The 11,379-nt window shown below is 38.0% G+C and overlaps 1 protein-coding gene across 1 annotated transcript; it reads right to left on the minus strand.

Moving 5' to 3' along the window:
• Positions 1 to 5,952, minus strand: LOC101291301 (receptor-like serine/threonine-protein kinase NCRK-like). The gene is made up of 10 exons (XM_004309725.1): positions 5,885 to 5,952; positions 4,638 to 4,717; positions 4,326 to 4,445; positions 3,686 to 3,799; positions 3,049 to 3,321; positions 2,646 to 2,881; positions 2,259 to 2,555; positions 1,700 to 1,936; positions 971 to 1,198; positions 1 to 671 (listed from the first exon to the last, which is right to left on the minus strand). Exons 2-10 carry the CDS (start codon positions 4,705 to 4,707, stop codon positions 414 to 416), a joined length of 1,833 nt encoding a protein of 610 aa, XP_004309773.1. The 5' UTR covers positions 4,708 to 4,717; positions 5,885 to 5,952; the 3' UTR covers positions 1 to 413.
• Between the last annotated feature and the right edge of the window lie 5,427 nt (positions 5,953 to 11,379).

Consider the following 11,379-nt stretch of genomic DNA (forward strand, 5'->3'; position numbering starts at 1 on the left):
GTAAATTTTCTTATACCTAGTACTCAATAGCTGATTACAATGAAACACAACTCAATAAATATCATTTCAATGCTATTTTTCGTCTCTCATTTTTTTGTCACACAAGACTGAGTTACAACCATTGGTTCATCTCCTGATGTATTTCGAGTTTTTCTATGACTTCTGTACAAGATAGAATATGCTCAACTCATCAGCATATCATCTAAAGAATATCAAAGGTAACTATATAATGAAGTGACAGAGTAGCCTATGATTTTCTCCCCTTTTCATTTCCAAAGAACAAAAGATATAGAGGAACAAGTCTTCGGAAACATCTTTATTCCTCATGATTTCTTTGACAAACCTATTGCAAAGCATCACAAACAAACCTATTGCTTCACCCATCTTCGGTTCTCTTCCATTTTTTTTGGGTGTCACAAGGGTTTAGCATTTGCTATGGAAAATGACTCAAACCTGGGCTCAGTCAAGTCCACTGTTTCATCATCAGAGGCACGCCAACTCCTAGTGTTTGAGGTCAAGAGGATCAATTTTTCCATAAAGTTATCTGTAGCTGTATCTTCACTTCTTTCAACGCCGAGGTTGCGGTCAATATCTAGTGGCAGTGAACACCGATGTGAACATTTTCCGGATTTGTCTCTCCTTAGCTCCTCAGCTTCTTTAAGACCCATGTGCTGCCCAAGAAAGAGTGTTCATTTTAAGAAGATTGTATAGAGCATGTACTCACATTTTAAATTTCAGAAGATAAACTTCCCATGATAATAAAAAGTCAAGTTTCTGCCTTGCATAGATTCCATTCTATTGTGATGCAAATAATCAAACATCCAAGTTGATAATAGTTGTTTTCCATGGTCCATAATTACAAGACTAAAGCAGAAAAGCAGTGACATGTCACTGTGCAAAAGCAAGCAGTCATATGATCAGTGTCTCAACACTACTAGGAATCATGACATAGTTGACGTGAAGTAATTACCTGAAACAAATTTAAAGGCATGCCTCTCCTTTTAGATCTCTCTGGTACAATAGTCGAAAGGATTTGGACAACCTCACTCATGGTTGGTCTAGAATCTGGATCCAAGAGTAGGCATTCCTTTGCTAAGTAAGCCATTATGTGCATATCTTCTTCTGGGAAGTTCCCATTCAAATCAGGATCAGGCAACTCTGCGATTACTCGCTTACTATCCTGTAAACGAGGGGTAGCCTAAAGCAAAGACAAACAAATTGCAAATACTACATCAATATTTTTACTATATGAGATCTATGAATTCCTATGAAAGAAACATAAATGAATGCCTAGAAACATGTCATCATTAAACCTGATCATGAAGTCTACATCTTAACAAATTCTTATGAAGGAAATCAAATGATATTAGAAATAAAGCAAAGCGACAAGGCAACATAGGGACCAGGAAAGAGATTGGCCTTCTAAAATTAAAATTAATAAAATCGTACCATCATCCATAATGTTGCAAGTAAGATTCAATGGATTAAGATTAACATACGTTAAACATGATCTGTTAAAAACTGATGAAAAAAATCATTAAGAGAATCACTACACCTGTAGCATGCAGTTATCGAAAGGTACATATTCACAGAAGTAGTTACCATGTAAAAATGTCAAACTTCACATAGGGCAGAAGAAATACATGCTACAAGTTAAAGAATATATATTTTGTAGTAATAAAGTCTACAATTTCTTTACCCATATGACAAGGCTTTCTTCTAGCTTGTTGGTTGATCTGTGTATGGGCTTCCGGCCAGTGATAAGCTCAAGAAGAACTACCCCAAAACTGAAAACGTCTGACTTGAGAGATGCTCTTCCAACAATTGCATACTCCGGTGCAAAATAACCAAATGTACCTTGCATTCTTGCTGGAGAACTAGATGCACTAGGAAGACCATCAGCTTTTAAGCGTTTCGCCATACCAAGATCAGTTATCTGCACATGTTTAAACACACTCAAATTCTATTGATGTCCACTAAAATCCAAGTCATACTTTCTAACATGATAGACAACAATATTCTAGCTATCCATTGTCAATACTAGGAAGACCATCAGCTTTTAAGCGTTTCGCCATACCAAGATCAGTTATCTGCACATGTTTAAACACACTCAAATTCTATTGATGTCCACTAAAATCCAAGTCATACTTTCTAACATGATAGACAACAATATTCTAGCTATCCATTGTCAATACATGTTATAGTTTCTTTTTCCTTCTTTTGTACAATTACTACAATCTGAAACAATCAAATCTTACTTTTGCTTGCCAATTTTCATCCAGAAGAATGTTTGTGGATTTGACATCTCTATGCAGTATTCTTGGAGCAGCTGCATCATGGAGATATTCCAAACCCCTTGCAGCTCCAATGGCAATTGCTACTCGAGTACCCCAATCCATGTTTTTCCCTTCAGACCCATCCAGACAATCTCTCAGATTACCATTATTCATGTACTCAAATACCAAGAGCCTCTCAGTATCTTTGCCATGGGTTTCGAAGCAGTAGCCGAGCAAAGGTACCACATGACAATGATGAAGTCTGGATAACAGTTCAATCTAAGCAAAATAACAGATAGCAATTAACTTTATTTTTTCCTATTTGAAATACAATAAAAAGAACAGTGAGATGCTAAGTTGAGGTATTACCTCAGTTATAAAGACAGAATCCATATCAGGCCCTTTCTGAGTCTTGAGGCGCTTAACTGCCAGAATACTTCCATCTTTGAGTTGACCACGATAAACATAACTACTTCCTCCAAGTCCAATTAGATTGGAATCTGAAAACTTATTGGTTGCATTTTCCAGATCCAAGTATGAAAATTGAATAATTGCTCCAGGTGAAGGTCCTGTCTTGCTTCCGAATAAGCAAGAGGTAAAGCACCCTATGAACAAAAGATGATTACAGGTTAATACTTAATATAATTTTGAGAAACTTTAACAAAAAGATAACAGACGAGAACAAATCAGGCCTACAGGTTAGTACTGAGAACGGAGCATGCAATATATGGTTTAGAAAGTACACTTTGCTGAAGCTCCTTAGAGTAATTACCTATTCCATAATTGATGGGGGAATTTATATAAAGTTTGGTCTCAAGCATTGAGGAACTTCTATGGCTAATTAAGTCGGTACCACTGTTGCAACTCGTTTCCTTATCTGATGAAAATATTGGCGGGTGAACAGTGCACTTGTCTCTTTGATAGAAGTAGCATGCCACCAAAGCCAGGAAAGCGAAAGTTGTAAGTACAACACATAGTAATAGAACAAAGACAACAACTTTGCTTGAAGAGCGCTTTTTCGAAGATTGTGCTGCATCAAGAGATCCTGTCACAAAACAGAACAAGTCATAATCAATGACTTGGTATATAGACACAATTTCATTGTGGAATAGTGGACGACAATGCTTCTAAGTCCAATAAAAAAAATGCAAGGGACCACTTATACAAATCAATTAACAACTCACAAAATCAATCTGTTTTTCAACGTATATAATTAATTTTATCATTATCTTTTCGAAGTTATTTGCTTTGATCACACATATAATGCAAACAACAACGTCATCCAGTTGCCCTGTTGCACATAGCATCTGTCCAACACAAATTCAAAATCCACTTTCTACCACAGAAACAACTCAAAACGCTAGTAAAGAAACATGTGTGCACGATTGCAAGAGAGAAAGAGAGAGTACCAGAAGTGCAGTTGCAGGCTGTAAAGCAATTAGTATCGTGACCATCAGCTGCCACTTTAGGAAGGCCTTTGGCATCACATACACATGTCCATTTGCTATCACCACTTCCATCATCTATAATAAAAACAAAGGAAACTTAGCATCTAGTCTCCGTGAAAATTCATCTCAGCAGAAATGCAGCAAGTATATACAAGAAAAAGGGATGGTCACTGTCAAAAGGGAAGAATATCTAATATCTTAATCAGCATAATGAACCTTTGACATGCATAGTTAAAGCAGAAGGATTTTCTGAAGATAAGCATTTTCCTTTCAATGCGATTCTACTTAAATGTTTGTGGATACTGATTCCTTTCAATTGTACAACACATGAAGAATGTCTTATTGCCTCTACAATTTGAAAGTGCATTCTTCCAAGAAGATACTTCAATTGGAATAGTTGAAAAATGAAACTTTGGATAATATACTAATGAGTTATAAGTTTAGGACCAGTAATTTTCTTATCTGTTTATAGGCTTAGAGATATAAACACAGACATGTAAAGACCAAAAAGAGAACAATATGTTCCAATACTCGGTAACAAATTTTTAACAAAAGCAGTGTAAAGATTTTGGGTATTATACCATAAAGATTAGCAGCATACCCTGACTGCAATTACAGGATGCTGAACAGTTAGATTCAAGCGTGTAGCTCCGGTTTCCATTGAACGAAACAGAACATCTACATGTCCAATCTGTTACATCAGAAGTACCAGAAACCTCATCTGCAAATTATATTATGAAAATAAAAAGATAAGATTTTTAATTTAAGACCTACTTATACTATATATTGCTTAATTTACAAACATATCAGATGTCACATATAACAAACAAACAAGTTGAGTGATATTCAACATGTAAAGAAAGTATCAATACTTACAACAAAGTGGTCATTAAATAAGAATATTAATACTAACCACAGAGACTTTGCTGAATCAAAATCAAACTTATAAAACAAGCAAGGGCAACTCCCACTTGGATCTTCATTTACTGTGACCTGTATAGCAGACAATACGAAAGGAATATGGAATCAATTCACCTGAGTCTTCCTGGTACAGAGTGATCTATTGAAGTAATAATTGACATAAAACTTGGAAATTCAGTTCTTGGTAATACAGAGCTTATGTTAAAATGTCAGCACCTTAGATTCTAAAATACATAGAACACCTGATTATAAGGTTGAATGAGCATAATAAACTTTATTCATAGCGATTCAAGCGCGAGTAAAACCAGAGACGTACAAACAGATTGCAAGTAATGCTGAAAAGTAAAGTTGAAGATGACACCATCCAAACTCTGAAGTTGAGCTCAAAACTCAAAGCTTGTAACCAAGTACTCAACTACAAGCGATGTGATTCAAATCATTTACAATTTTTCAAAAGATCTCAGGCGACAAAGTAAACTGAACTCAGGCCAGAGATTAGATATGATATACTCATAGATCTGAAGACGCACTTTACATGAAAGAGAAATGATAGAAAGTCAGGACATGCGAGCAATACAAAAGTAGGAGTGACTAATCATGGCTGGCCAACAACTTAACCACGAAAGAGAAATGATGGAAAGTCAGGCACATGAGCAATAAGATAAGTAGGAATGACTAATTCATGGTTGTCCAACAAATTTGAAGCTATCAATTAAGTGCAAGCCCTATACCATGTACTCAAGCAAGATAGAAAGTACAACAATAACTTCGACTAAACTAGCTTATGGTAAAGTCAACACAGAATTTTGCTTAAATAACCCCACAAGATTATTGATAGCTACTGATAATAACGCACAACTAAACCCTTGAATACAGAACTAAGTATCACAACAACCAAATTGCATTAGCCATTAAAAGCTGTAACTACTATATGGTTACTTCAGAACTAATACGAATGGAAAATGCAGGCCTTGGGTTTGGTGCAAGAGCACATGTGGACTGACTGCCATCATCTATGATTAATGCATTACTTCTTCTAGCTGTCATAGGTGTCTCATCTGGAGTTTGAATAGTTCTGTGATACTACATGAGCTCTACTAGACGTAAAACTATGAAAAGCGACCTCACTACAAACAAATTTACAGTTTCTCCACAGTAACTCCATAAGACTTTAAAACTGACATTGTATCCATACAGAAAGAAACTCCAGTTTACAGAATTTCAGGATAATCACATTACCTGAGAAAGTACAGAACCACAGCAGGAACAGCAAAACACGAACTTGTGCTTGACCTTACAACACACATAAAAAGTGAAAAGCTTAAATCAAACCAGCTCCAGGTGCTCAAACCAATCAAACCCCACACTCACCACTCTATTCTTTAAGAGTTTAAACACGACTATGAAGAAAGACGTTGCTACCTATCAGAAATAAATGCAGTGAATCTAAAAAATGGACTCCAGAAAGGACACATATGACAGATTGACAGCAAATACAAACTTGACAAAATAGGAATAGCTCTAATAACAAACCCATCAACCCCACCTCTCTGAAAGCTACCCTTTTGCAAATCCGAAAGAGACCCCTCAGCTGTAACGATATCTAATCCACATTATCGATTGAAACCCTGAAAAACTGTTGTCCTTTACCCCAGCAAATCCCATAGAAAATAGAAAACTTGGTCAAATACCAATAATTCAATTTTCTTTATACTTTCAAAAATTAAGACAACCCAACGGTTGAAAACTATAATCTTTTCTTATTTTTCTTCCAAGGGAAATAACGGTTATACAAGACTTTCCTTCAAAGACAAACAATCAAAACCAACATCACTGCATATGTACATACTGCTCTACAAAGCTACCGACTGGCCGAAGCTCAAACTGGGCCGGTCCTACCTATCTGTCGGCTGAAGAAAATGGGCCCACTATTACATCAAATAGGCCCCAGTCAATTAACAACGTGATTGCCTCAGACAATGGAGGCTTTCTACCTCTAAAATACGTACTGAATCACCAAACTCATCCCAGTTGAACATAAACAATGAAACTTGGTCAAAGAGTCAACAACACTTTTTCTAAATCAATTAAAGTTGGATTAAGAAATTGTTTACTTAAAGTGTGGTGAATTCTTTATATAAAGATCAAAGCTTTGGCCATTCAAAACAAAGAAAGAAACAAAAGATCACAGCTTTTGGATACTGGAGCATCCAAAGAATTAAGCTTTTGAACGATACTCAAGTAGCTTAATCATTCATTTATTACTGAAACACCCGTAACAACCCCATTAAAGACAATCGTGTCCAGACGTTGGAACACAGTCTGCTAGATCCATATTCAAATTTACAAATACGCAAAAGAAGGAAAATAAATCAATCAACTGTAGGAGCTGCGATTTCGGAGCTTACCTTGAACAAAAGTGAGCGAGGATTTTAGCTTCTGCGATAAACCCACACACATAAAATGATCGGAAAAAAAAATCGGGTTTTGAGAAGAGTTGATCTGACATACAACAGCTTCACAATCGAATACCAGAAAGAAACTCACACATTTTCAGAATGGCCATAGTGGGCAAGAGAATGTGTTTAAGGTCAACATTTAGAGTGAGAGAAGGTATGGAGGCTTGGGGTGGTGTGGACTGTGGAGTGGGGGAGAGTGGAAGAGAAGAGAAGAGGAGAGAGTGAGAGATGGGGGAATGTGATGAGATTGAGAGCTGATATGCAGCAGAGCCGAGGTGGCGAAACTCCCGCTTACCGAGGTGTGTGTGCAGCGGGGACCTCACTTCTGTTTTATATATTTCGTTGTCATCAACGAGCGTCTTAGGTGGCACCAGTCCCACCAGCGGCGGATCCAGAAATTAAAACCGGGTGGGACTTGACTTTTCAACCGTTAAAAAAAAAAAAAACTACGCTGTGATAGGAGGAATATTATAGATGAAAAAAAAAATTGACACACCTAGACAGAAGGGGACGAAATGAGCCTTATCTCTCGAAAACAAGTTTATACTCCATTAACTAAATCTAACCCTACGAGTACCTGAAAATTGTTTATCGTAAAGTCATTACTAATAGAATCAGCATATTCCTTATTAATGTGGAGGATCATGTAATCACATAAAACTCGCCGATACAGGTTGTTGCACGACAAACTGCTTGGGCAGTGGAGGAGAAGACGACAAGAAGAAAGATAGATGTACGTTTTGAAGACTATTCTCTCTTTTTGTTGGAAAAAAAGGACATAAAAGTTGGTCACTTAGGCTTGGACGTCAGCCCAAGAATTATACACTTGAGACTTTTGGGTCAGTTGGGTGGGACTCAGCTCAAAAGATTACAATGACATTATAAACTACATGTAAGAATTTTTTTTCCCTCCAAAAGTTTGGGTGGGACTTGAGTCCCAGTCCCATATGCTGTAGATCCGCCCCTGAGTCCCACGTCTTTCCTCCTGTCCAGCTCCAAGATTTTGATGAGTTTTTCTTTTTCATTTAATTTTGATTTTGAAATGAGGTAACGAATCATACGTACTGCCTAATGTCTATCCAGTGTGCAGCGGATTCAATGCCACTTGAACCGCCCTAATTGGCAAACATTCGTTAGTTATAAAAAAAAAATTTAACAACAGTAAAAACTCAAGAAACAAGGATTTTATCTGTCTCTCTCCATCTTCCTAAATCAGCTTCTCCAGCCATGCCTCCCAAGTTCGACTCCTCCCAGGTCGTCAAAGTCTACGTCGGCGTCATCGGAGGCAGGTCAGCACCGCCAGTTCCCTCGCACCCAAGACCGGAGAAGACATAACCAAAGAGGTTAAGGTCTTCGTTGTCCGCTCGGCCACCGTCGTTGTCATCAAGGCAGGAGCCCAGAACATCAAGCACAACGGAAACATCAAGCTCAATGACGTCAATGAGGTTGCTAAGATCATGATTCATATATGAAGAACACCAGATCCGTTCTTGGGAAGTTTTGGATTTGGTGGATGTAGATGGATGAACGAGTGAGATCTGTTGGCCCTTATGGGATGTTGATGAATGGTGAATCTTTTAGATGTTAAATTACGAAGAAGAATCGAAACAAGATTGTGAAAAAATTTCGAATGGAAAACCTAGTGACAAGACCTACCCCGAATTTTACCCTAAAACCCGGAGTAAATCTTGCGGGGACCACCTCCAAGAAAGATATTACCGAAAATTCGGCATAACCTCCTTGAAAATGGACAACCCTTCCTAAAGAAAACCTGCAAACACTCCCAATATTTTCAATCCAACCTTAACTCCTAGAGCCTACGTGCTCCCCAAATACAACCACCACCAAGAATAATAAAATATCTTCCAAAACAACACATAAATATCCAAATAAGATAACATAAATCTTCCGCCAAATATTCTAAAATGTCAACAAGCCTTCGCCCACAACCGAAATAATATTATACAATATCCCCAAGGGAAAACCATAGCTACTAGACACTAGAGGAAGCAAGAAAAACACAGGTAGGTTAAACAGGTAACCTACTGGTGAAAAGTGGTGGAAATGCGGGTGACTATGCCTCGCCTCCTACTAGAACCAAACCAGACTCTGCAGACTGGGCATTTTAAAACGAAGGGCCCAGGGGAAAACATTTAATAACGTTAGAGTGAATGGACAAAAATAAATTAATAAATATTTATGCATTCCCAAATTGAATTTCATAGAAAATATATTGCATACGGCAGCTCAAAAGCTCTCAACTCAACGATTGGCAATTTCATGACAAGCTCCGGCTAGTCTCCAAACTTAACAAAAATAAAGCCTCTCAGGCTAAATTATATAAAAAATATATATATGTGTATGTATTTATACTCATCATACTCCTTGTACGAATTCTATGAAGGAATAAGCAAAATAGAAATTCATACAAGGCTACTACGCTTGCGTCTAACGCTCATGTCACACCATAATGGAATTTTACCTCATTATGACGGATCAAGCACGTATGGCTAGCTTAAATATCCAATAAACATATCCACCGAAAATCTCATTTCCGGGAACTCTCCAAAGGAGGAAAATTGCAAAATATCCAAGAAATAAATAAATCTCAGCAAAAGAAATAAATGATTAACAAAATAATTCATCGCATGCTTTTCAATTAAAAACAAAGGTCCACTCACAAATTAGGCCTAAGCCTGATGTCGCTCCGAGGCTTATTCTGCTCGGGCCTCCTCTCGTCCTGTTCCAAATATATAATTAATTTCCCACTAAAAATCCAATAATTAAACAAAATGGGCAAAATTAAACGTGAGCCTCCCACACACTCATCATTGCCCAACTTCGCCATTCTTAACTCAAAATGGCTCAAATTTCACCGAACAAACCGGCAGCCCTAAATCATCCTTCCACAAATTAATGGCATAAATCCTTCGGCCGGATTCTACATTATTCAACCACCAAAATTACCACACTTCGGAAATTCACAAACCTATCCAAAACTCATCCAAAAATTCCATAATTCACTTCAATAAACTCCCCTTAATATTCCAAATTTAAAAACATTAAAATCTCCCAACCGGCGCCGATGCCAGCCCCGCCGACAGCGGCGGCCAGAGGCCAGTTCCGGCAACCTCCAATGCCTATGAAATTTTGACAGAATAATCCTCACATCATGCTCTACAACTTTCCTAACTAGCACAAACCCAAAATCCAAGCCTAGCTATGCCAATCGAACATAAACATCAAAAAAGCCCTAGAACTTCCACCTCAAATTTCTCCTTACCTGAAGCGAACCGGAGTAAGTCCTTTTAGGGCAAGGCAGTTGGGTTGGAGACCTACAAAACCGTACTAGGCTTGCCCGGATTGGTGGCAGGAGGAGGAAGTTCCGGTGAAGGAGAGCTTTGGACAGCCGGAGGTTCCAGGCGTCGATTCTCTCTCACGGCGCCTCTAGGGGGGGTTGTCACCGGTCCAGGGAGGTAGCTGGGTTGATGGCCGACCGAACGGGACCGGTGCGGCGGCGGTTGGTGGCCGGACGGCGGCGGACGGACGACAAGAGAATCCGGCAGTGGGAGGGGCTCGGGAGAGAGGGAACCGGGAGGAGAAGAGAGAAGGAAAAGAGAAGAGAGAAATGGCTTTAGGCCTCTCACTCCCAAACCGGGCCAGCAACCTTATACACCAAAACCCAACTCTAAAATTTACACCCCAAAATAAATACCCTATTAAAAATTACCTTTTACTAGCTAAAATTTACCATTTTTACCGTTACATTTTTCTCCTACGAATAATTCTCCGCAATTAACCGTCCCCCAAACCCCTCTTGGGACCAATTAAATTATAAGCTCAATGACAGAGACGGTAAAATTTTTATTATAACCAAGCTACTAAATAAGGTAAAAATTTAAGGGTTGGGATGTGACAATTCTCTCCTCCTTATAAAAATTTCGTCCTCGAAATTTACATACCTGTTATTGATAGGAGCATAAAATACGACATTCTTAATGTGTTATTACCTCCATTTGTACTTTGATTATCTCTTATTGTCGTAGAATAGAGTCATAATGTAGAGTCGAAAGTTTTTGGTAGAGTTGTGCGTAAAATGTGTTAAACATATAGGAATGATGTAGAAAATTGTCAAAAGCCGATTTGTGGAGCCTTAGAGATGTTCTTATGATTCTGTAAAGCTTTTACATTGTCACAAATTGATTTAACTTCTCTGATACTTAGGTGATATGTAGAAGAGTTATGGCAAAAAGAATCAGGAGAATTGAAGTTATG

This window comes from Fragaria vesca, unplaced genomic scaffold (assembly GCF_000184155.1).
Source record: "Fragaria vesca subsp. vesca unplaced genomic scaffold, FraVesHawaii_1.0 scf0513047, whole genome shotgun sequence".
Classification (NCBI taxonomy): domain Eukaryota; kingdom Viridiplantae; phylum Streptophyta; class Magnoliopsida; order Rosales; family Rosaceae; genus Fragaria; species Fragaria vesca.